General features: G+C 35.9%; 1 protein-coding gene across 1 annotated transcript; it reads left to right on the top strand.

Annotated features, from left to right (window-relative positions):
* Positions 1 to 174: 174 nt before the first annotated feature.
* On the top strand, positions 175 to 26,235 carry GPR180 (G protein-coupled receptor 180). Its single transcript, XM_029209734.1, has 9 exons — positions 175 to 393; positions 2,821 to 2,979; positions 9,544 to 9,744; positions 16,153 to 16,333; positions 16,476 to 16,525; positions 19,568 to 19,725; positions 22,646 to 22,837; positions 24,797 to 24,874; positions 25,862 to 26,235. Exons 1-9 carry the CDS (start codon positions 249 to 251, stop codon positions 26,018 to 26,020), a joined length of 1,323 nt encoding a protein of 440 aa, XP_029065567.1. The 5' UTR covers positions 175 to 248; the 3' UTR covers positions 26,021 to 26,235.
* The last annotated feature ends 566 nt before the right edge of the window (positions 26,236 to 26,801 follow it).

Genomic DNA, 26,801 nt, shown 5'->3' with positions numbered 1-26,801 from the left:
GCGGGAACTAGCCAAAAGGCCGGGGAGTGATGGGACTTGCAGACCTGAAGTCCCGCCCATTTCAGCCTCTGATTGGTGAGTATCCTTGGCTCGTGGTGGAGGGGCCCCCTCGTTGGCTGTTAGACCCTCGGGGGCGGGCCCGCGACGCCGGTCCCTCTCCCCTCACCTCCCCATCTCAAGCTGTAGACGTGGGGCTGCGGTCACAGGCGGTTAGGGGCAGGGGTGTGAGTGCCGAGCAGGAGGCGGGGATGGGGGGGCTGCGGCTGCTGGCGGTGGCCTTCACTTGCTGCTGGTGGCCACCCGGCAGCCAGGGTAAGACGCTGCGAGGCAGCTTCAGCAGCGCCGCGGCCCGAGACGCTCAGGGCCAGAGCATCGGGCACTTCGAGTTCCACGGTAGGTGTGGGGGCGGGGAGAGGGATGAAGGCTCGTGGGCCCATCCCGCGGCCCCTCCCTCCCCGCCTTGCGTGGGGAGCCGGGAGTCGGCGGCGACAAGGCTGGGGACTTCACCCAGCTCACCTGCGCTTACCGCGTGGCCGGCAGCCGCCCCCATCGCAGCTTCCCGGAATCGTGGGATGCGTTTATGGCCAGCCCCTGTGTTGCTGCTCCCCAGATCCTTGTACCTCCCCCGGTTAGTGGCTGTATTCTGCACCTAAAAGACCGTTTCCCCAATCCTCCCCGTCCTAACGAATGTGCTGATGACTCTCTTGCTGCCAGTTTCGAGATCTTTCGCTTAAAGAAGCATCCTTTGCTCGCTCCGTTCTCAGCCTGATTGTATACACTAAGGCACCGTAATTCGTGAAGTCCCAGAACTTAGATTTCCTGGGTTTTGTTCTTTTTGTCTTAAGATCAGTTTGCTAAAACCTACTTGCAGCAGAGAGGTTTTGGAATCACCGACCCCTCCCCCAAAAGCACCTGATAATCTAGTTGTCACAATTGCTGGGACAGTTTGGTTACCTCCCTACGAAAGGAGTAGCTTTACTGTGGACCACGAGGGCTAGAATTAACTTTACAGAAATGTGTGCAAGTGTATCCTGGAAGCTTCATAATTTGTATCCTCTGTGGCCCTTCTGAAATGAGATTGCATTCTATTCTTCTCTTCTGGTCTCCCTCAAAAATCCATAATTCTTCAATGAATGAATCTGCATTCCTTCTAATTTTTGCCTTATTTATTTGCACTCTCAAAATTTGAATGTTTTTCTTGGTATATACTACTTAATTTGACTACTACTATATCTCAAATAATTATTTGCTTTGATGAGGTTAGGATCCTTGATTCATAGAGTCTTTAGCATTAAAAGATGCAAGATCACAATACTGTCCTAGAGAGGATTCTTAGAAGAAGATAATAAAAACAGGAAGCTAATTGGTTGGGAAAGAAATTGAAAGTATTGAATTACAGAATTGTTGATGTGAAGGGAAGGGAATCTTTATTATTTTTAATCTGAAGTTTTAAAAATAACAGAAAAGGAGATGCAATCCATTTAACAAAATCTATTGTGGAGTAGACCTTGGGTGAATGAAGAAGAAACTCGAGGGTTTTATTATTTTTTTAGGTAACATTTTCAGTTACTTAATCAACTGGCTGTAACTATACTTTGACTATTGACAGTGATGGTAATGTCACTACAATAAATGGTACAGTCTGGACACTTCCAGAAAATCTGGCATGTATGGAAGCTGTGACGCGGCTTGTTACTCGTGACTCCCAGACAGGTTTAGGCAACCCTGATATTTCATGGTGATTACCTGATAAACATAGAGGAGAAACATGTAGTAAATCCAGATTTCTCAGGTAAGATTGAGGAATAGAGTGTTCCAAGTATATTAACATACACACTTTCTATCTTTTGTGTGTGTGTATTTTACTATTACCAATTTTCAGTGAATTCGAATTCAGGAAAATAATAATACTAAGACCACACAGTACTGAAATATGAACTCTAATTCAGAATGTGATTTAAGATGTTAATAGGGCCTTAGAGTCACTTTTAAGGCTGTTGATAATTTATAACGTAATTAGTTTATATCAGAGACTTAGACAGTTTTTGATACATACTATAACTTTAAATTTATTTAAAATGTTTAGTCAAAGTGATAATAGTAAAAACAACAGAAACAGGAGAATAAAAAGATCTTCAGATGAAAAAACAGCTCTGTTTCCCTTCTCCTCACCCAGAGTCCCTTTCCCTAGAGGCAACTACTTTTTGCTGTTTCTCTCCTGGGCCTTAAATGTAGTTGCTGTGAGCAACAAGGCTCATTCTATAGTTGTCTTACAACGTATATCGTTCTGAAAATTCCTTTGTAAAAGTCACAGATGTCAAATTTTGTATCAGGTCTACCCCAAAACTCATTTATTTAACCTTTCTTCCTATAAGATGTTTTTGTTTTTTATATTAAAAAAATAATTAAATATTAACATACATGTTATGTTTAAAAAACAAAAGAAACTTTGGCAGGAAATTTCTATGGATAGTTTATAGGCAAGTGTTAAAGATGTGGAGTGGTTGTAAAATGAGGCAAAATTCTATCACAGTGAATGTCTACATACAGAAATGGCTGTTTATTCAGTGAAAAACCATGCGTTATCAGCTGAAGTATAAGGAAACACCACACATTGTTTTGAATAATTAATGTGAATAATCTCTTGACTTGCATCTGAATGGGATGGTCATTCTAATGTGACCTACCTAGCTAAAATGAGATTTAAGAAAAACTGTGCTCTTTTAATTCCCATTTTGATACCTAGAGGTATTGAGTTGTCCTACCGTCTCAGTTCCATACAAGACCAAACTAGTTGATAATTTTTGTTCTAATGTCCAGGTGACCATGCTCTTCTCTGTGTCAGAATCAATGACATAGCAGTAGCCATTGGAAAGGAAGCTAAACTCTACCTGTTCCAAGCCCAGGAATGGCTAAAGCTGCAGGAAAGCGGTCACGGTTATAGTTGTAGCGAAAAATTATCCAAAGCTCAGTTGACAAGTGAGTATATCCTTTTTTCTTTGATCGTTATGTATATTTTTTTCTTCCTTAATGTGGGGAGTATAGTATTTACATATCTAGATGTTTCATGGCACAGCACATATCACACTCTGTTGAGTACATTTTAAGCTAAAGTTTAAGGAAACTAATCTTTTCCTTGATCAAAAGATAGAATGCCTTTTTCCCCTCTTATTCAAAATATTTGAAAAAATATCCAGATAATTTATAAAGGTGTACGTTCCTACATTCAGACTTCTCACAGGTCACATAATTCATACCAGTATGGCAGATATATTTTGACCAAGTGACAGCATGGAGTGAATGATAACATTTGTTGAATGCTTATTATCTGGTAGCACTGAGCTAAACACTAAGCTTGCATTATCTCAGTTAATTGTATAATTTAGCCCAAGTGATGCTGTTTTGCAACATGTTATTGGGACTCAGGACCAAGTCATATGGTGACACAATGTGTCATTTTAGACTATAGCAGCCCCACATCATTTGTAAACCTCTAGGTTTGCCTCTGGAGAGGCTCTACTTTTATTATTCTAGTTGCCTGAATTCTTGAGCTGTTCCATTCTCATCAACGCTGTCCCATGCATTAGGGTGTTTGCCATCCAGAGTGAGTGCAGATCTTTTTAATATAGAAATGAAGAGCATATGCCATGCTACCCATTTTACCCCTTGGAAGTTAACTGGTTGTTAATTAGGAATATGAGACATCCATGAGAAAAAAATAGGAATTATCCCTCTCCCCTTTCCCCCCTGTATTTCCCCTACCATGTTCTGCATAATGATGAGTCTCTGACTCTTCTTTCAGTCTAGTCAGTAAAGCACTGCCATTTCTAAACATCCAGTCTTCTTAGTCTTAGCAGCTGTCTGGTTCCCTCATAACCTGAATAGGGATAAGAGTACAAGTCCCCAGTCATTGCCACCCATTGTGGGGATCTTTTGTCTAGGTTTGTGAGATGACATTGACAGTATGCTGAAGAAGCCTGAATGACTGGATTCAGATATCAAAGAGACAGTTACATAAAGTTATTTACCTCAACTCTGAATTTTAGAACTTATCTGGGAAATTCATACAAATGCTCATTATCAATTCTCTTTTCCTTTCTACACCAATTTAATCATCTAGGTGTTCCACATATGTATAAAATGTTCTGGCCTTCTGTTCCCAGTTATCCCCTTCTTGTTTCGTAAGTTACCTCTCAGTATCTCTTGAATTCATCTACTTTTCTTCATCTCTAACCCCACCATGTTATTCCAGGCTGCCGTAATCTCTCGCCTGTACTATTGCAGTAGCTCCTACCTGGCCACTGCAGCTATGCTGGTCCCCCTCTGGAATCAGAGTGATTTTTCTGAATGACAGGTTTGATCATGTCACATTGGCATCCTCACCACGCCCTTCAGTACTTCAGTGGGTTCCTACAGCTCTGGGACAAAGGCGGCCCTCCTTAATCTGATCAGCAGAGCCGTCCGAGTCTGGCTGTTGCTTACCCCCGACCCCAGCTTCATCTCACAGCACTGCCCCATTGGGCCTCATTTTATTTGTAGTGCAGGTGTTCTTTCAGTGCCACCCTGGGCCTTTGCACAGGCTTTTCCTCCGCTTTTTCTTCCTTCCCCTCTTTGGCTCGTCCATCCACTAAGTTAACACTGTAGTTTTTAGAACCTGTTGTTCTCCTCCACAGCATTTATTTTAGTTACAAGTTTACATTTTATTTGTTATAAAATCAATCAGTGAGAGCAGCAGGGCTCTTTTGGTCTATTCATTCATTCATTCATTCATTCACAGCACTTCCAGTACTATGCTAGGCACTAGAGATACATCAAGGAACCAAAATACTGACACTCTCACAGTCCTTAAGGCTGCTGAGGGTATAAATAAGTTCACTGTGAATAAATGTGAAACTGCTATTGTGATAAGGACTATGAATGTTAGTTACATGGTACTATGAGTGAGAATTTATGATACACTAGTGCTCAGTTAAGCATTGACTAAGTATTTGTAGGATGAATTGTCATGGAACTTAGTGATTGAGGGGTTTTTGGTTAGTAGGTCATTTGCTTTGTACTTCGCACCTCAAAGTCTTTTTCTTTCTCTATTAAAAACTTATCAGGGGGCTTCCCTGGTGGCGCAGTGGTTGAGAGTCTGCCTGCCGATGCAGGGGACACGGGTTCATGCCCCGGTCCGGGAAGATCCCACGTGCCGCGGAGCGGCTGGGCCCGTGAGCCATGGCCGCCGAGCCTGCGCGTCCGGAGCCTGTGCTCCGCAACGGGAGAGGCCACAACAGTAAGAGGCCCGTGTACCGCAAAAAAAAAAAAAAAAAAAAACTTATCAGGGACTTCCCTGGTGGTCCAGTGGTAAAGAATCCACCTTCCAATGCAGGGGACGTGGGTTCGATCCCTGGTCAGGGAACTAAGATCCCACATGCTGCGGGGCAACTAAGCCCGCACGCCACAACTACCAAGCCCGAGCACCTCAACTAGAGGCTCGCGTGCCTCAACTACAGAGCCCACGTTCTCTTGAGGCTGCGCACCACAACTAGAGAAAGAAAACCCACAGGCCACAACTAGATAGAAGCCTGCACACAGCAACTAAAGATCCCACATGTGTCAAGGAAGATCCCAAGTGCCGCAACTAAGACCCGGCGCAGCCAAATAAAATAAAGTGAAATTAAATGAAATAGTAACTTATCAGACAGTTGAAAGCTTTGAGCTATAGGAATCGATTTGTTTTCTTATATTACATGATCAGTATTATACCATATACTATATACACTTGCAAAAGCATAATTTTTTTTATCAGTCAAATACCTTCAGTCACAGAACTTACGTATATAGAGAGACTTGCTGCATTGCAACGACAGCTAAACTTGAGAATCACTGCTAGTAACTTGTAATAAGATCTTGTTATCTTTGAGCTGCACTTCACCTATCTGTATAACAAGGAAGTTGGACTAGTTTTCTCTAAGCTTCCTAAAAGTCCTAAAATGCTGTGATTCTAATTATGACTCTTTAGGTGGAGTTGCATATGTAGAGAGCTATAATTTATAAAACCTCTTGCTGTCGTTTCTTTTTCTGTTTTCCCTTCCTCTTCCCTACTCTTAAGTGCAAGGGTATTCTTTGGAATTGTTGGAACGGAAGATCTCAGGAAACTGGAATTTTTGAGGAATGAAGATTTTTTGTTAAATTTGGAGGTCTGAAATAAGTTGAGTACTAATGACATATATATCACTTTCTACATATGTAATCAGTTCTTTTTCCCTTAACAAAAGCCAAGTCTTAACAAAATCTGTATTCTCCAACTTTTATATATTATTTTCATATTTATAGTATATTGTTATTTAGAAGCTTCGATGCATTGAAACAAAAAGCATATCCTTAAATTCATGACAGTGTAGTAGTATCACGTATTTGAAAATAATCCCTTATAGAAATAATTCTCATTTCCTGACCATTAATGAGACTTTTAAGAATTAATAGCCTTTCACCTCCTTGGTGATGAGCCCATTAACTATGCCTAACTCCTATGTAAAACCTTATTGCTGCTGTAAACTAAGAAAAGATTAGTAGATTTGAAAAATCTCAGTGTTGAATGTTGCTTGTGATTATACATTCTCCCAAATCAATGTTTGAGAAATTATTTTTCAGTCTTACTTTTTGCTTTTTTCTCTTTCAGTAATTCATAAAACATCAGATTTTTTTAAATGATAAAAACTATTTTGTAGGTTTTTAAAGCAAACAAAGAAGATATTTAAATGCACAGAAAATGATGAGTTTATATGCAAAAAAATTTGCTGTCAAATTATAAGAATTAAATGTAACTTTGTATATAAAACATTTTCAGTATTATCTTTTTACATCATATGCATATATTTCCTCTTGTACATTTGGTATATTGTATAAATCGCTTAAAGGTGTAGTATTTTATTATTCTGGGTAATTTTGTTAACAGTATTCATTTCCTCTATAATAATATTGGGCGATTAGCCTTTCAACACCATTCTCTGCAATTCAAGTTTTGTTAATATTTGAGGTACTCATTACATCAGCATACAATAAGCGTGCTGTGCTGTAGCCTTTTGTTTCAAAAACAATGAACATGCAGTTTTGTCAAGAGGCTTATTTCCTAGGCATACTGAAAAAGGCAGCAAGACAAAAACTAAGGCCAGTATCACTTTATGAAGCACACTTTTGTTTTTATCTGATGTAGATCTACCTAATTTAAAATGAAACATCAAAAAGTGTATTGGTGAAAATGTAATGGTTAAATTTTTATATTGTTTTATCTAAGAGAAAAAGTGCAAGTGATAAAACCTCAACACAGCAAAGCCTTTATATAATGAAGTCCAGATTACAGAATTTCGAGCTGCACATTTCAAAAGCCTTATTTCTGAGCTGCTATTGATCATATATTGAATTCTTATTAAAGGTCATCAATTTAACAGAAACTAGAGAAACTAGAGTCTTTGCTACTTTTTTCTAGAAGCTGTGCAGTAAGAAAAACAGTATAAATGTCAGCTAAATTAAGCTATCCAAAAAAAAATATTGTGGTATTCTTAAAATCATCTTGTCCAGTTTAACTACTATTAATGAAATTCCCAAATGTAAAGTTTAAGTCCTCAAAATTTGAATTCTGACAAGATAAATCTGTATCTCATTTATAAAGACAACGTATAAATAATATTTCTCCAGCCTTTTATTAGGAAAATTTTCAATTATACATACAAGTTGAAAGCATAGTACAACCAATATCTGTATATCCTTGGCTTAGATTTAATAATTTTATCAATATTTTGTTACATTTGCTTTATGTTTGTATGTGTGTGATTTTTGTTTTTAACTGAAATGAAAGTAAGCTGTGGGTGCCTTGAGCAGTTCAACGTATTTCAGCATACATATTATAAGAGTAAGGACATTCTTCTCCATAACCATTACCATAACAATACCATTACTGCATCTAAGAAAATGAATAATTTCATAGTAACCTCTAAAATCTCTTCCATATACAAATTTCCACAGTTATCTCAAGAAATGTATTTTATTTATTAAAAACTTTCATTTTTTCAGTTGAAGAAAAGATCAAGACTGACTGGCATGCAGTGGGGGCAATCTAGACTTGGGAATTGCACCCAACATAATCATATATTGTAAGAATACTCTACTTTATAGAGAATCAGACTCTCCACACAGGACTTTCATATACACTCTCATTTGCTCCTCACAAGAACTCTGAGTCAGATAGGGCAAGTATCTTAAGTTTACTACTGAAGAAAGAAATTTAGAGAGGTTAAGTAATGAATATGATTCGTAAGCCTTGCTTCTCTAACTCTTCCATTGTCTTTATTACACATAGTGTTTGAGACGCCACTTTCCTACAACATTCAGGGTAGTAGTGAGTTCCTCTTAGGTCAGAATCATAGTTTTAGATGGAGAAGGGATCTTAGACATCATTTAGTGTTTCTCAAAGGGGATGCTACTGGCATTTTGGGCAGAACGGGTCTTTGTCACGTAAGCTTGGATTGTATGAGGTTTAGCACAGCCCTGCTTCAAGTATCTTGAAGTTGAGAGCAATTGCTGTGACAACAGAACTGTCCCTACACATTTTCAAATGCCCTGCAGAGGAGTAGCATTACCCTGGATTGAGAACCACTTATTGGTATAATCACCATATTTTAAAGAAAGGAAAAGGACCATTAACCTTTATTCAGCAACTACTATATGACAGATACCATGTTAAGTGACTCATATAACTTAGTCCTTGCATCAGCTCTTTGCTGTATTATCTTCATTTTACAGATGAAGAAAGTGAGTGTCATTGCTTATGTAACTTGCCCAAAGTCATATAGAAGGTAAGTATTGGAGCCAGGATGCAAGCACAGGTCTGTGTGAGGCCAACATTCATGAGTTCCCACCCCAGCCCAACACACTATATAGATGTGACCCAGTATAACAACTCATATTCCTGTAACTTCTATTTTTCGACTTTTAGTACCTTTTTAAAGAATAACCAATCAGGAAGAGATTTGGGGAAATCTTTTGAAGGTGTTTGTCAGTCATAGTTTTTAGATATAATAATTTCCAAAGTTGAATGCTCCATTTTAAATTTAACTCAAGTAATTTTTGGAAATGTTACTGTGATGGCTACACAGCACTGTGCATATACTTAATACAGAACTGTACACTTAAAAATGGTTAAAATGGTAACTTTTTATTGTGTACATTTTACCACCACAACAAAAAAATTTTTAGTGTTGCTAACTCACTTGAAAACTTTGAAAATACTTAAAATTGAAATTCAGAGTTTCAGTGAAACTATTCTAGTCATTTGTGGTATCTCATAGAACTTTTATAGTGATTCCTTTGGTTGGTTAAAATACATTATTTTTACCTGCTTTATGACTTACAGAACTTATTCTAATACTACATCAGGGCTTGGACTACTGAGACAATAAGAACTAAACAAAAGAATTCTCATTTCAAATTGATTATGTGACTAAAACAATGAATACATTTGAGAATTTTGCTTTGAAAGTGCTATTTTTTTTCTCTTTAAAGTAGCCATGAATCAGACTGAACATAATCTGACAGTGTCTCAGATTCCATATCCACAAATGTGGCACGTGTTCTATGCAGACAAGTATACGTGCAAAGAGGACAATGAGAATTCTCAGGTGGAAGATATCCCATTTGAAATGATGTTACTAAACCCGGATGCTGAAGGGAATCCATTTGATCATTTCAGTGCTGGAGAATCTGGTAAGAATATGTATTTAAATATATGTCCTAAATACAGAAAAAGATTTATGCACAAGTATCTTCATGTTGTGTTTTTAGAATACTGAAAATTAAAAACAACTTGTGTCCAACAGTAGACAAATGGTTAAATAAATCTTACAGAATTGTAACAGCTGTACTATTAAGTTTAAAGCAGAACTGGAAATTTTGTATTGTATGGTTTCAAGTGTGTTGAAAAATGCGGAGAATAAACAGAAGTACAAGAATAGTAACAGATTGTTTCCATATTTTGGGTGGTAGAATTATGGATAATTTTCAGTTTCTACATTCTAAATCTTTTTGTTTTTATGATAAGCCAGCTTTATTTTTATAAACAGAAAAATGTTAAGAAACTGAGCAGTCTAAATTAGTAACCCAATGATTAAGTGAGATAGAAACTCCACTACTTTGTATAGCTGTCCTTTACTAGGTTTGAACATATTTAGGGGTTGCCTTTATTGGAGATTGCAACCATTTTTGAAATGATCAAAATTGATAAAACTTTCCAAAATTAAATCTACTCCCATAAAATATTTCATCAAAATTTTAGGTTGACAAAATTTTATGTTCTGCCCTACTGAAGTGAATTCCTAGCCCAAACAGAAATGAATGACTTCTTGTGATTAATGGTGGACATGCTATAAAATATTATGGATTTGTAAATTAACATGTCAGAATGAAAACTAAAATCTCTAGGCCATCTGTCAAAGAAAAGGGTTAGGTGTTTACCTCTTCATGAGTTCATTACCCACTTGAAGAGTCAGTCTGCTTAGAGAAAAGTTCAATCCCATTGCATTACATTTGCCATCAAGGTGAGTGGGTGGAGGTAGGCCAGGAGTTGAGGCCACATTAGACTAAACCAGTTGTTAACCTCAAAGTGTAAATTGCCACAGCTAGAAAAGCAACTCAAGGAGCTTGTGTTATAAACGATAAGTCACAAGTAGCTTAATGTATGAAGAAAGAAACTTTTTTAAAAATGTCCTTTAGTTTGAGAAAATACTTACATAGTGACAGAATGGGGTCCTAAACATTTAAAAATAATTCATTCTAAAAGTCTTTACTGTGAAGGAAATGACATAATTGTTTTTGAGTGCAAATGAATGTAAAGGTTAAATTTCACTTGATACTATTTTGGATCAATGTAGATCATTATTGAAAGTTAATTCTGTCCTACCATTTCTTTTATCTTAGTAAGAGATATTGACATTTATTTTACATAGTTTGGAAAGGCATTGATGAAACCCAGGTCTAGTGATAGCATTGGATGGGTGGTTGGATTAACTTGCTTTTAAGGTTTCTTTTAACCATAAGGCTTTATTATTTCATATGACACTTATCTCTAGGACTGGTCAGGCTTCAGCAGGAAGTAATGCTCGTCTGTAGTCACTGTACATGCAAACCCTACTGCCTCTAGTGGAGTCCACATCTGGTAGCCCTTCCCCCTCCTGCCTTCAGGCAGGAGGGTGGAGGCTCCAGGTTGTTTTATTTATTGTATGGATCCATGAGACTCGCTGGATCCTGATATTCTTTTTCTTGCCTCCTTATCTAGGCTCTCATTTCTGGACTCTTTCCTCATTCCCAGTTTGATATCTGAACTTTGACCATAGGCCATAAAGCAATGACATTTGTGCCCTGTGTGGTGCTTGGACTACTGAATGTCAGTCATCCTTACCCTGGCTCATCCTGAACCTTGCCCATATCTTCTAGTGTTTTTTTCAACACCCTGAATTATGGCTAGCTTTTTCTTTAGGGTTCCCACTAACCATTCAGACTCAGTTCTTAGTCCTGACTCCTTTTGACCTGTCTTCTCCTGTGACTGATTTTGATTTGATACTTATAGTATGTCTAAAATCTGTCTTTCTTATACTAGAATGGGGAGTGTTACTTTGGTCATGTCACCAAGAGTATTTAAATGAGGGAAAAAATTTCACTATAACATGGATTTTCATTAAGCATGGGATTCTGTGCAAGGCTAATCTGTAGGAATTGATTATTAAAAAGTGCCATAAGTACTCAAAAGTATTCATTGCTAGATGTCTGGCATAATTTCCAAGGATCACATCATTTTATTATTTAAATGCCTTAAAATATGATTAATTCTACATTGAAGTCTAAATCGGTGGTTCTCAACCTGTCACTGTGTATGCATATGGAGAGCTTTGGAAAAAATACAGATGTCCACCCCCAGAGACTGAGAGATAGACTTGGTTTTGGAGTGGAAGCCAGGCACTTGTAGTTGGTCAAAGCTCTGAAGTTGATTCTAATGTGCAGAACCACTTAGCTAAAAGTCCATATTCCACATTGTTTTGGTAATGTGTTGGTTTCAACGTAGAGCCTTAAGAGGGATTCTTCCTATTCTGTAGCCTCAGGTATAGAATTTGTTTCCAGGGAATAATTCCCAGTTAGTTCATTTTAGAAACTTTTCCTCATTTGACTAATTTTCTGCCCTAAGTAGAGAAAATTGATTTGCTATGCTTTTTACTGAGAATTGACTGCTAAAGCATCTATCTTAGAGGTTTGAATTAGAATAACCTGGTGCAGAAAGCTACAATTAATGTTATATGCTACTCTGGTTAAATCTTACAGTTTGTTTTCTTTCAAACCAACTATGTATTTTATATCTACGAGACTTTAGTTAGTCCTGTATTTTACAGACTTAGGTTTTTTTGTTTTGTTTTGGTGGGTTTTTTTGAATGTAGACTAAGGCAAGTTTGATGCTACTGGACAAAATACTACATAGGAATATCATGCTTCAAGGTAGAATAAAATAAAACTACCTCTTAAAAAATTAGAATCCTTGTTAACGGTATTTGTGATTGGTAGAGACCAAAAGAAGAAGTACTCAGAATCCTGAGAATTAAAGCATTATTGTCTGAAGTAGACTGGTTTTCATTGGAATGGTATTACAGGCTCTGTCACACCTGCCATCTCACTGTTCTGAAGATTCCAGATATGTTTATTATTTTCTCTTGTTCCCTTTTCTCCTCCGTTATCCTGAAAGATAATGGGTTGGATCTTAACCTTTGGCTCTGTAACTTAAAGTAACAGAAAACTCTAATGCAAGTGGTATAGACAATAAGGAAATTAATTCTCTTACATAACAATACTTTCTGAGGCTTCTTCAGGGTAGTTTATTTAACATTATCCTACCCTGTTATCCTCTGACTGTCAGCTTTGTCAGCTCCCTCATATTCAAAGTTAACTGCAGCAGTCTGGGCCGTACATCTAGGCAATTGCAAAATTCAATGTCTCTTTTTTAAGAGCAAGGAAACCTTTCCCAGAAGCTCCCTTATTTCATTGGCCAGAACTCGACATGTGACCTTGTTGTCTAACATCATAAGAGAAATGTAAGTGAAGGTATCAGAAAGGTGATAAGGGTAAACCAACATGTCGAAGTAAAGGGTTAGGTTTACCTCTTTGGGAAAGGGGAATATTGGAATTTCTCTAATTGGTTTAGACTAATCAGGATTTATCTTGAGACCCTTGAGGGTGGGATGGACATTGGGGTTCCGAGACAGCAAGCAGCACAGATAGGCGAGGCTGCCCCATGACCCATTGACTCTCTCCTTTTCTTAATCTATTTTTTCCCATCTCCCATCATTTAGCCGGAACTGAATTTTTTTAAAGCTGTCCTGGAAGTTTTCTTCCTACTGGATTTTGCCAGTGCTTCCGGTTAAGTTTGCCTTAAAATCTGCTCATTCCCTTATAACATAAGTGTTTGTCACCTATTGCATGCTCATTTAAGAGTGTTTTTCTTCTTTTGTGTATAGGTAAGTTTTAATATCTAGTATCCACCTGGTTTGTTTTTTTTTTTTTGCGATACGCAGGCCTCTCACTGCTGTGGCCTCTCCCGTTGCGGAGCACAGGCTCTGGACGCGCAGGCTCAGCGGCCGTGGCTCACAGGCCCAGCCGCTCCGCGGCATGTGGGATCTTCCCAGACCAGGGCGTGAACCCGTGTCCCCTGCACTGGCAGGCGGACTCTCAACCACTGTGCCACCAGGGAAGCCCTCCACCTGTTTTAAAATTAGATTTTAATTTCAAGGTGAACGTAGATTACTTTCCTGTGAAGGATGGTGGCAGAACAAAAGTAAAAGTTGATTGAAGAGAAAAAAAAAAAACAGACTTTTTTCCCTAGAGGTGGTTTATTTAAAAGAACACTTGAGTGCAGACCCAGAGTTTTATCTTTAAAGTATCAGGGTCAAGGGAATAATTTATGCAAAATGCAGTGAGCAAAGCGTAGGACAAATGTCCTAGTTCAAGTTATTTAATATATTATCTCAATGAAATAAGTTTTTGGTTACCGTGTTAGCTTTTTATGGAAGATACATTTAATCTTGAATAATCCTAAAACATTTTTTGCTAGTGACATGTGTCTTATTTTCAAAAGTCTCTTCCTCCTGTATTATTCTAGTTCTCAATAGTCTGGGATTTTCTTTTCATGGTGCATTTCTAAGCTAATAGAGTCTGAAACCTTATCTTGTAATGAATATTTTGAAGGTATTATAAATAAATAAAAATTTAAATAGAATGCCATATTTAATTCTTTATACTAAGAAGAAAAGGTAAAAACAGATTCAGAACACAGGATAGCATACTTTTACTGACACACAGTTATAATATGTTTAGCTTATTTTCTGCCTTGTTCCATTACTATAACAATCCCAGGTTTACTGTCCCATTATTTCTAAAGCTAGAATACGTCTCTATATCGGGAATTTTAAAAGAAAATATGCCCATTCTGTTATTTGATATTCTCTTCCTGAAGTCAACATACTTTCTCACCTAGACTAGAGAAGTGGACCATCAACATTTATGTACGTAGAGCAAGAGAGACACCCAGTGGCTGAAATACTTCTTTCTCTCTCTCTTTTTCTCGTAACAACGCCAAAAACATGATTGAGATTGAACTGTTTATTGAGTATTTTTCCTACTGTTTGCATCTTCTGGATTACTTTTCTAAAATTATTTTCCATACAGTGTAAATATTCCCTTCTCTGCCTGTTGTTTGGAGTTTATCCCACATGGGAAGCCAGAGCAGGTTCAGGGGTCACAGTTGGAATGGAAGTGAGTACAGTTTAGACATTTATCCACAGATTCAATGGAGACAGCTATAGCCACTGTCACGATATCCAGTGTTATTTAGATAGAATATAAAAGCCCTAATATTAGGGACTAGGTTTAGATGTAACCAAGTAAATGTAAGCCATTAAATTCAAAGCTGGCCCCTCGTTCGTTATAATATTTTCTGAAATTTCCGAAAAATGAAGACACAGTCAAAAGATCCCAGGTAACACAGGAAAAGGGGTGTTTATCTTGAGGATGTGTGAAGACTACTGAAAAGCTGCTGGTAGAAACTGGAGGCTGCTTAATGACTGGGGCCATTTTTAATATAAAATCTGCACATTCCTATGCTCTGTTCTTGTCTCTACCAACCAGCTCCCTCTGCTCATTCAAAATTTCTGCTTGCCCAGAATTTTGATTTCATCATGGCCTGGTTTGACTCCTTTGGCCTGCTCCGTCATCAACTCTTTTCAACTCCAGTTTCTCTTGCCTCATCCTTTCTATGTTTTGTGGTTTGATGTCCCAAGAGAACATGACTGGCTTCGTATCTTTGAGAACCAAGTGATGCTGCTGGCCAGTGACTAGTCTTTGGATTGGTAGCCACTTGGTCAGGTGTTTCAGTTTCAGTCACCTGTGGAGTGGAGTCCCATGGTCTCCATAGGTTTTCCTCTTTGACAGAGCTGAATGCCATTTACTTCAGAAGGAGGCCTGGTCGTGACAGGTATTTTGACGCTTTGTCCAAATGGGAATTTAAGGTTACGATACATTCCAGAGCTTGGTTCTTAGGCTTTAGCTGTATCAGAATCACTGAAGGACTTATTAAAACCAGAATGCTGGGTCCCACTCCCAGAATCTCTGATTCAGTAGATATGGGTTGAGTCCCAAGAATCTGCCTTTCCAACTACTTCCCTGCTGATGGTGCTGCTGGCACAGGGCTCACACTTTGAGAATCATTGTCAGGGTATATAAAACTCTTATTGACTGGCTAAATCTATTTTTAAACGTTTTATAAAAGAAATCCACTTTGGGGGGTAAAAAAGCATATCTAACTGAATGCTGAAATCATTGTTTTAATTTACTGTTTCGACCAAAACTATGATCTTGTTGTTAGTCTTTGGGCTTATTCCCTGACCAATATGATTTCTTATAGATTGACTTCAGTTTAATCTGTGTTCTTATAGTTAAGACTGTATCCTAAAGTAGAAAATTATTTGTTTCAACAGTCTTCCTTTTTTTTCTTTTACAAAAGTAAATGCTATGACTTCAGTTAAAAAACAACACTATAAAACCCAACACTATAATTGGCTTGTTCCTTTCTTCTCTTCACAGGGTTACATGAGTTCTTTTTCCTCCTAGTCCTAGTGTACTTTGTGATTGCTTGCATTTATGCACAGTCATTGTGGCAGGCTATTAAGAAAGGAGGACCCATGCACGTGGTTTTAAAGGTTCTGACAACTGCATTGCTGTTACAAGCTGGTTCAGCTTTCGCTAATTACATTCATTTCTCCAGGTAACTCAAAACCATTAAAACTGTGTTCATCATTACGTCTAATTAATCCTAATTAGTCCACCAAAATTGTGCTTGCTTTGATTATGAATGATTTTTTTCACATTTGTGATTGATGCTAATATTCTCCTCTTCAATTCTTCAGTTACTCCAAAGATGGAATAGGGGTACCTTTTATGGGAAGTTTGGCAGAATGTGAGTATCTTACTGAGCATTTTTTTAAAACATAAACTTGCTGTCTGCTTCTTGTATGTTTTCCTTTTTTGTCAATTATTTTTTGTCATAATACAGTTTTTTTATCCAAGGTTGGTCAGATTCAGCTCAACTGGAAACAAGATTATACATTTAGTTTCCACATATCGTATTTAGTTTCTTCTTAGTCATAGGTAATGTGTAGAGCTCTTCATTGTCTTTAGAGCATATTTATATGCATTCTCTCGGTTTTTTTTTCATGTGGACCATTTTTAAAGTCTTTATTGAATTTGTCACGATATTGCTTCTGTTTTATGTTTTGGTTTTCTGGCTGCAAAGCATGCGGGATCCTAGCTCCCCAACCAGGGATCAAACCCGCACCCCCTGCATTGGAAGGCCAAGTCTTAATCACTGGACCACCAGGAGATTCCCACATTCTCTCATTTTTATCCTCAATAAAAACTCAGTGAAGTAGATATGCTTATCCCTATTTTGCAGATAAAGAATCTGGGCTCAGTGACAGAAAATACATTCCCAAATGTCAGTCAGCTAGTGAATGGTAGAGCCAAGATTTAGACCCAAATTTTCTGACCACAAAGCTAAAGTTTTTTTTTCCCTTTTTCATCCCTTTTGTGACTCTTTTGTCTCAATTTCTAACCAGAGCCATAGAGTATACCTATAATTGAGCTGACCTCTCAGCTTTGTTCTTTAATTTATAAGAGGAACTTTTGTGAAGTAGTTTTTCAATTAAATATGATGGTGAAAAACTAAAAGTTCCTATAATCATGACTTTTTAAAGGGAACTTTAGAGGGACATCAGGTCATATGCCATTCTCAATCCTGAAAAACAAGTTAAGATTTGCTCTAAAAAAGCAGATTCTGAATACGAAGACATTCTAGGATTTACTTTCCTTATATTTCCATATTTCTCTTCTAGTCTCCTCACTCTTTAATAGGGTATCTTATGGTAATCTCTATAATCATCTCAGGACCCACTTATCCTGATCTTGCTGCCTATTTTAAGATTCTAAAACTTCTAGAACCTTTCCTTTTCCTTGTGAAGAGGATGGATACTGTTTACCTCTTGGGCATGAACAAGAGTTGCTTCTCCTTTTTTGACATTACTAGAACCCTGGTTTCAACCCCTGTTTTCTCTTAGATGACTCAGGATGTTTAAGAGAATCCTAGAGTTTTAAAGCTGGACAGAGCATAGAAATAATTTAGCTTATGCATTTTAGATGAAGAAATTGTGGTCCAAAGAGGCAAAGCACACAGAGGCCCATCAGTAGCAAAGCTGTTACTAAAATCAAGGACTTTTGAAGTTTTGTGAGTGTCTACTGTATTCAAAACAGTGTTTTAGGCTGTCTGGCATCTTCATGGTAAGTTAAAAGCAAAAGTCTTTTTAAAAAAACTGCAATAAATCAATGTTGATCATTTTTGGTAGTTCTGACAACAGGTTTGGTTAATGAAGATTTTTAATCAAATTCCACAGAATGGGGTTTTTGTGTCATCTGTGTATTTTATCTACATTAGTTATTTTTCAAGAACAGATAAGCAGTGTCTACCTACCCTCACAGTTATGGTATTATATCAATATGTGCATTACTTAGTGTGTAAAGAAATGAGCCAGAAAATCAGTGTTCCCTCCTCCCCAGTATTTGTTTTTGCTAATTAGCAACTTATGTAGGGATATTCCTTTGGCTAACTTCTTTAAATAACTGAATATGTATTTGTGAAATGTTTAATAAAAATAATTAGCATCACAGTCATTTAAAATCTATGGTGTAAGAAAATTGTTGCTTGTTCTGAAAGGCCATGACACTTTATATCATTAAAGTGTAGTGACAGTTCAGTATTAGAATTCGCTATTACAAGTATATAAGCATAAATGTAAAGTATCCGGTTTTAATTTGGGTGGCAGAGCTGGAGAAAAATATGGCAAAATAAAGCTGAAAAGGTCTATTATTAAGTTTTTGGCTTGTAACTTTTAATATAAGTTTGATACTACAGCTAGTTTTATCTGTTTCTCTAAGAATATCTTTATATAAAAGAAATAAAAGTCATAGACATCAAAGTTATAAATGGCAATTTGAAGAAAGTTTTATTTTGTTGAATTGTGATCACATGTTTATTCCAAAATCCACATCAAAATACACTCTGATGAAAAAGTAATAATTTTTTTAAAAATCAGTAAATAGAACTTCTAAAATGAATACACATGGCAGTTGAAGTATTATTGCTTGTTATTTTCTTGTCGCACTGAACTGGGTGCAGGCGGTTTCGTTGCGTCTTTTCTACCGCAGCCAGCTTCCCCTGCAGTGTAAGCGATGGCCACCGGGTGGCACATCACACTAATGCATGGAGCGCTTCATTCGTCTTCAGGACTCTTGACACTAGAGCCAACATAATTGGATGTTACAGCAGCTCTGCGTTTTATTGTCATGCTATTTCTTATTAATAGGTTTAGAAAATACTCTTCATATTATAGGTCAGCCACCAAAAAAAATTAACAACCCAGAAGTATTCTCCACATTGCAGAAGTTATATTTAAAATTTGTTTCTTTTCATAAGCAGTGAGTTATAGATTGTAATTAGAAAAACTAAGAAGAATAAGAAACACAAAGAGATTTAAAGTTGGCCTTAATAAAGATATGATATGGACACATATATATTTTTAAAAATAGGAGTATTGCCATTGTTTTAACTATTTTCAGAAAGTTTACAAATTTAATGGCAAAATTTTAATTCTTTAGAATTATTATACATGAATATCTCTTACTGAATTTCATCAGTTTCTTTTTTAAAATGCCTGTCTTTTGTGGTTAATAAAATAATTATATTCTCAATGCAAAAAGGATAAAATTTGGGAATTCCATGGTGGTTCAGTGGTTAGGACTCCATGCTTTTACTGCTGAGGACGCAGGTTCAATCCCTGGTCGGGGAACTAATAAGATCCCGCAAGCTGCGCAGTGTGACCAAAAAAAAAAGGATAAAATTCTTTGTATTGTGAAAACTCAGTTGACTTTGCTTTTCATTTCCCATTAGTTTTTGACATCGCTTCCCAAATTCAAATGTTATACTTACTTCTGAGTCTATGCATGGGTTGGACAATAGTCAGAATGAAGAAGTCTCAGAGCAGACCTCTCCAGTGGGATTCTACTCCTGCGTCCACTGGCATTGCTGTATTCATTGTCATAACACAGGTTAGTAGTGATACTAAATGTTTCTGCTTTGCAATATTGAGAAATGCAAATTTGAACATATCTCATGTCAAGAAACCTGGGACCCATGAGGAATTTGTGTCATTTTAAACTATGAATTTAAAGAGTGATAGATCATATATGAAGTAAGTGGGAAAGAGAAAGACAAATACCATATGATGTCAGTTTTATGTAGAATCTAAAATATGACACAAATGAATTTATCTACAAAACAGAAACAGACTATCAGACATAGAAAACAAATTTATGGTTACCAAAGGGGAAAGAGGGACAGGGAGGGATAAATTAGGAGTTTGGGATTAGCAGATGCACACTACTATATATAAAATAGATAAACAGGGTCCTACTGTATAGCACTGGGAACTATATTCAATATCCTGTAATAAACCATAATGGAAAAGAATCTGAAAAAGAATATATATGTATATATGTGTAACTGAATTACTTTATTGTACATCAGAAACTAACACAACATTGTAAATCACCTATACTTCAATTTTTAAAAAATGGGAAAAAAAAGAGTGATAGATAAATAACCTGTTAATTTTCTGAGTGCTGATATATGTATATTGTAGAATTTCATTGTAATTTACCTGAATCTGAGCTTCCTATCAGATTATTTCAGTGCAGTATATTTAATATTCAGTTAGATTCTCATTTCCTAATTAAGAGCTTTCTTTCATATTTTCTAACACTTAGTAAGTACTCAATATTAAATGAGTCAGTTAATGAATTTGAGATTCACTCATTGGCCAGAATCTACTTTATACATGAAAGAATTCAAGTGAATATCAGATTAAAGAAAAAACAAAACGTAGAATAAAAAAGAATAGGATCTTGTTTTTGAAAACAAATGTAAAAACAAACTTGGTCTTTTAGAAGAGTCCTCTATGCCTTTTTTTTGTTTTTCTCTATAGTGACCTTTAGACATTATTCTAGGATCTCCATATGCCTATGTACAATGGATTTATAAAAATTAAGAAGAAAGATATAAACATAAAAATTTGTATTGAGTTTGTGACCATCAGCTATAGATGAAAATGAAATATACATCTGGGCTCTGTAAAGGAATCATAATCTAAGTTTTAATGCATTAAATAAATTGAAAAACTCACTAGTGAAGGGTAAGGCCTGTGCCCATCTACCTCTAGTACTTATTTTAGTACCTTAGGTGCTGAGTGAAGGTTTATTGAATTTACATGATTGATTTAGAAAGAGACCATATCACAGATATTGATATTTAAAAAGGAGATAATGCCAGGAAGGGAGGGCTAGTGAGAAAGAACTGAATTAGAGGTGATTAAAATAAGGGTAAGTTCTGCCAACTTAATGTTTTTGATCCAGGATTTATGGAGAGTAGTGTTAATATCAAGTTAAATTCTCATTTCTCAATAACTGTTTTAAAAATTGAATTTTCATTATTTCATTGCAATTTAAATTCATTATCATAAACAAATACAAATTGAGATTATAACACTACCCTAGAGTTTATGTGAGCATTTGTGAAGAATGTATTAGACACGGCCCTGACTCTCAACAGCAGCCAGACTAGGTGGACGAGACAGGCAACAAGAGATCACGTAAATGTGTACAGTGTATTCCACAGGTCCTGCATTAGCATACGTATGTGAAAATATGGGAGTATGAATATGTAAAAATGTGAATCATGGGAAATAGTAGTTTGTGGGGTTTTTTTGCTTTATTGGGTTATAATTGAAAAATAGAAATTGTATAGATTTAAGGTATACAACTTGATGTTTTGATATATTTATACATTATGAAATGTTCACCACAATCAAGCCAGTTAACATATCCATTACCTCACATAGCAGGAAATGATAGTTCTATAATAGCACTTCTTTGTTGTAAAGAGTTACGTTTAGAAATGCAAGTTAAGGAATCAGACGGGTATAATTTGGCGTAGAGGAATGAATTTCTCTAATAAAGATCTAATTTTTGTTTCAAGAAGGAAATTTATGTGTGCAAGATGAGAAAAGAGTTCACCTAGCAAGAATGGTAGCTGGAGTAAAATTAGGGTGGAAGATTTGAGAATGAGGAAAGGAAGTGGTTGCTGGTAAACCCCATAAAGCCTAAAATTGGATTTAATAATGGAGTTTCGACCTAAATTCTTTGGAAGCCACTGAAGACCCAGTTCTGAAGGCTGAGTTGGCAAATGAAGGGAGCACAGAGGGCTCCTGACATGTGTGATGGTGAAAATTATCGTAATTGAAGTGATTGCTGTTTGGTAAAGGTGGAGGGAATGTGGGCACTGATTTCTACTGAATAGCAGTAAACAGAACAGCTTAATGAAGAACTTGCGAGCTTTACACTGGGATAGTAACAATATGGTAAAAAAGGTGAACAGACAAATAAGGATAAGTAACTGTGCCCTGGATGCTATGTTGGACATTGAAGGGAAGTTACCGTGGGAAAAGAATGAGGTCTGAAATCAACAATTCTGACTTGTTAATTTCTGGATTACAAAGGATACTGAGATATTTGAAAGTTTATCCTGAGATAATGGGCTTGAATGCAGAACGGTTTGATTCCTAATAAGGTGTTGAAGTAAGAAAGAGATTTAGAAGAAAGTTTTATGTTTATTCTCTTCATCTTTTCGACTTACTTTCATCATTAGAGCTGTCTTACTTGAATCCTGGTAACAGTAGCATTTTTTATCTCTTGCATGTGGTCTCATTTGATTACAATCCCTTTTCTCCAGCTGAGGGTATCAGTGAAGGAAAAACTGCTTGTGCTTTATTAATCAACACCTTATATAGTCTGATAAATCTTAGAGCCTCTTAGGAATGTTTATATACTGGTTAAGGGGATATAGAAAAGAGTTGAAAAAAGTACCTTATTGTAAGTAGACATGACTTTTTTCTCTAAATATTGTTTTTTACAGAGTATTTTGCTACTTTGGGAACAGTTTGAAGATACCAGTCCTCACAGCCACCATTCACACCACAACTTAGCAGGGATCCTTCTAATTGTTTTAAGAATTTGCCTAGCGTTGTCATTAGGCTGTGGACTCTACCAGATCATCACAGTGGAAAGAAGTACACTCAAGAGGGAGTTCTATATCACTTTTGCCAAAGTATGGGTTTGGTTAGAAAATGACTTCTTCACATTATCAACTTCATTTTGCTTTACTTGGGAAGTTAAGGAGCAACCATATGCTAATATTTAGTAAGGTTTTATTACGTGCCAGGTACTCTATGTGCTTCAAATCATTTAATCTTCACAACTTATGAGATATAGATGATATTATCCCCATTTTGCAGAACTCATGAAACAGTAGTTTCCATGTAATCTTTGGCAGGTCCGTTTTGCCTGTATTATAATTTCTTTATCAATAGGGATTTTACATTTTTTCTGTAGTATCAGAATTTTTTTAATAAAAAAATTAGGATACGGTTTGCATGTCTCAAAAAACAGTCATTAATGGACTATGAACTCTTACTCCCAGAATTATGCAATGTTTTATAACAAACTATGAAGAGCCGTCCTTCAGCATAAGCAGAGGGAGCCAGGAGGCTGAGTACATACTATGTTTCAGCCATTTCATGTCATCCGTATGAGATCATGTTGACTTCATTCCCCCTTGTTGTGTCCTTCTTATGCTAGTGAGATCTAAAGGCAAATGGATTTTTTTTCTGTACCCATTTAATAAAGGAAAAGATCAGGAGACAGGTTGAGTCAGTAACATTACAGAAGCCTCCCTTCCTAGAAAGTTATATTTTTTTGGTCAGATTGAGAGAATCCGTAACCCATCATCTTGGCAACTCAAAGCATCATTCTGATAAGCTCTTTGGTCAGCCCACCCTAGTTGACAGTCTCAGTAGAACGAGGCTGAGACGGAGGAGGGCCAAATTCCTTGTTTATTCCAGACGGAGGGCCAAATCCCTTCTTTATTCCAGATGTGGAGCATTTTAAAGCTGCTGCTGCAGCCCTAGGAACCCATGTCAGGCCTCTGAGTACCAAACAGGCAAGGATATGCCATTTCACTTTGGAATTCTTCCCAGAGACAGTAGTGCTTATTGTTTCAAAAGTTAGTATATACTTCAGGTATTTAAAAACTAAATTTCTTCTTTTCTTCTATGTTTAAAACAGTACAAAAATTTTTTCTTAAACTTTAATTTTTATATGTTTTAATATAACTATTTGAATAGGTTCAAACATCCAAAAGTATTTAAAAAGCAGCAAACGTGTTTCTTTTCTCCCATCTATGCAGTTATCACCTCCTCATATAATCACTGCTATTAATTCCTAATTTATTTTTTAGAGAATTTAAAATATATTACTATATACACTAATATGTATAAATGGATAACTAATAAGAACCTGCTGTATAAAAAAATAAATAAAATTCAAAAATTCAAAAAATATATATATATATTTCCCTTCACTTTTATACAAATAGTAGCATTGTGAACACATTTTTCTATATCTTGTTTTTTTTTCTTATAACCTCAATATACCAAGCATTTCAACAGCTACTAGTGTTAACTTATTATTTTATTTCAAATTTAATTTTGGAAAAGGATAAGTTGCCATGTTCTAGGAAAAATAGAACATATATATTTGAAAAGTATAGTGTTAAAGTTTCCCATTCCTACTCGCCTAATTCTGTGTCTTTTATACTAAATCTCAAACAGGTAACCACTGCTAATCAGGTCTTTGTGTATTCTTACAGAATTTCTTTGTGTATCTATATGCAAATATGAATGTATATTCTTATTTGTTTTTTATAGAAATATTACACATTTGTACCTTGTTTTTCTCAGATTTGTTACTTATATATCAAAACCTCAAAATATATGTATGAGGAAGATGTAAGATTTTAAATACTCCAAAAACACCCATTTGATTAGAAACAGAATATCATTGTCACAACAATAGCAAATATATTTCCACATTTTATTGCAAGTTCTACTGTACAGGCCAATTGAGATCAATCAAGACCTCCTAAATATGCTAGTAATGTTATTTATCTGGTACATTCTGAAAACAAAGCATAGCTGCGCTTACTTGACTTATTTTTCATTTGTTTCAGGGCTGTATCTTGTGGTTTTTGTGCCATCCAGGTCTTGCATGCATTTCTATCATTTTTAATGACTACCAAAGAGATAAGGTAAATAATATACATGATCAAAATAGTTTTTTGTAGTCTTTATTGGGAAATTATTAAAGTAGGAAAGGCCTGTTTATCCATTCAGCGGTTTCTTGGATTCTTTAAAATAAAACTTTGAAACAAAATATTGAACCAGTGAGTATTTAAATTTAGTTTATAAGCAGAATGATAGAAAATAGCTTTTGTTATTCTTATTTTAGCCAATTTCATAATACTGTTTTATAAATTAAATTATAAAATTTATAACTCATCTTTGTAGTTAAGAAAAAATGATTAAAATTTTTTGCTACATAATGTTAAAAATCAAGACAGCTTTCTAAAAGTCAGTCTAGTTGCTTTAACAGCCTGCAGACTGGAATGCCATGCTCAAGTATGCCACATTTTGGTTGTATTGATACCTACCTTCTTAGGTGAATTACTCCATCATTTCGAAGTGGAGTTCTGCCAGGAGCCCTTTACAAGCAATGCAGTGTGCGGTTGAACACACAAATGTTTCTTGAACCTGAGGTATTTACAAAGGGTAAATAGATAGGAAGGTAGTCTACAAAAATAGAGAAGTGACTTGAGAATTTCGGAAAGGGCTTTTAGAGCACTCTCCAGGATTCAGGTAGGGGCATGCTTTATTCCTATTACTAGATTAGCCAGGAGTCTGATTTTTCCTATTACTTTCTTTAGTGCATGCACCCTGAGAAGATGGTTTAGCAAATTATTCTTTTGTGTCTTATTTTGACATCTATAAACTAACTGTTAAAGGAATTTTACTTTTGAACAATTATAGTTGAACATTAGTCTCATTTTCCTATTGAAAATTTCTTTTACAAAATGTACCCACAGTAAAGATGGGACAGATACAGTTTTTTATTTATATATATTTATATAACATATATATAAGTTTATGTATGTATAAAGTATTTATAGGTCCATGATAAAATGAATATAATTTCTGTTTTTGCATGCAGTAAAGCATTCTCTTTCTTTTCTTTTCAGGTCATTACAGTAGGCGTTATCCTTTGCCAGTCTGTTTCCATGGTGATTCTCTACAGACTCTTTCTATCCCACAGTCTATACTGGGAAGTTTCTTCACTTTCCTCAGTAACACTGCCACTGACCATATCATCTGGACACAAAAGTCGGCCTCACTTCTGATACTTGATTTTCTTTAGAGGAAAAGTAAATTTATTTACCAGAGTGCAATAAGGATTCAAATACAGTGACTTTTCTTTTCATACTTTTGGTATGAAAAATTGAACAGAGAAAGCAGAGCATGTTATTTATACAACTGCATTTAAGCAGTACCAAACTGAAAAAAAGGTAATAAATGTTTTGAAATATACTTAATAAACTTTCAAGAAAGAGTGTTGTTATAAGGTCATTTATGCAATTTCCATATGGAAATAAAGATGAAAAGAATTATATGATATTTTGGTAAGAGATTCACCACTTATAATGCCTCATCTTATATCAATAATTAACTCAGGTTTGATAGTCTTATAAAAAGTAATCAGTTAAATGATTACTTGCTTATACATGTCTAAACCAAGTCCAGTTATGAAATCAGTGTAATTCACTGGTTAAAAACTGCTTCTTTTTATGCTTTAAGGAAAATGCATTTTGTATTGGAGTTAAAGAAATTGAAAATGAAGTTACTTCAGAAAATCAGTATAAAATATATTCATAGTTAAGTGAATAAGCTTTTGTTTATTTGTGGGTGGGGTTATTCTCCATTTTCTTCTATTTTAGCTCTAGCTAGGTTTTAGCTTGATTAGCAAAGCGTTTTTGACAGATAGTTTATGAAAAACTTAGATACATTGCATTGGTTTTACAAAGGGTTTTAAAATCTGAGCACTTAGGTGAAGGGACAAGCTGATTTACATGTTGAAAAAGAAAGAAGGAGAAAGTACTCTGTGATATGGTACTAAAGTTTTAA

The sequence above is a fragment of the Monodon monoceros genome, unplaced genomic scaffold (genome assembly GCF_005190385.1).
Source record: "Monodon monoceros isolate NGI ecotype Baffin Bay Population unplaced genomic scaffold, NGI_Narwhal_1 Super_Scaffold_8, whole genome shotgun sequence".
NCBI lineage: Eukaryota > Metazoa > Chordata > Mammalia > Artiodactyla > Monodontidae > Monodon > Monodon monoceros.
Note: the sequence above shows the minus strand (reverse complement) of the source record. Positions and strands in the feature narration are given on the sequence as shown.

Coding starts and splice junctions, on each gene's coding strand:
- GPR180 (XM_029209734.1), top strand. CDS start 249: ATGGGGGGGCTGCGGCTGCTGGCGGTGGCCTTCACTTGCTGCTGGTGG. Junction 2,980..9,543: donor ATCCAAAGCTCAGTTGACAA/GTGAGTATATCC, acceptor TTCTCTTTAAAG/TAGCCATGAATCAGACTGAA. Junction 16,334..16,475: donor AATTACATTCATTTCTCCAG/GTAACTCAAAAC, acceptor TCAATTCTTCAG/TTACTCCAAAGATGGAATAG.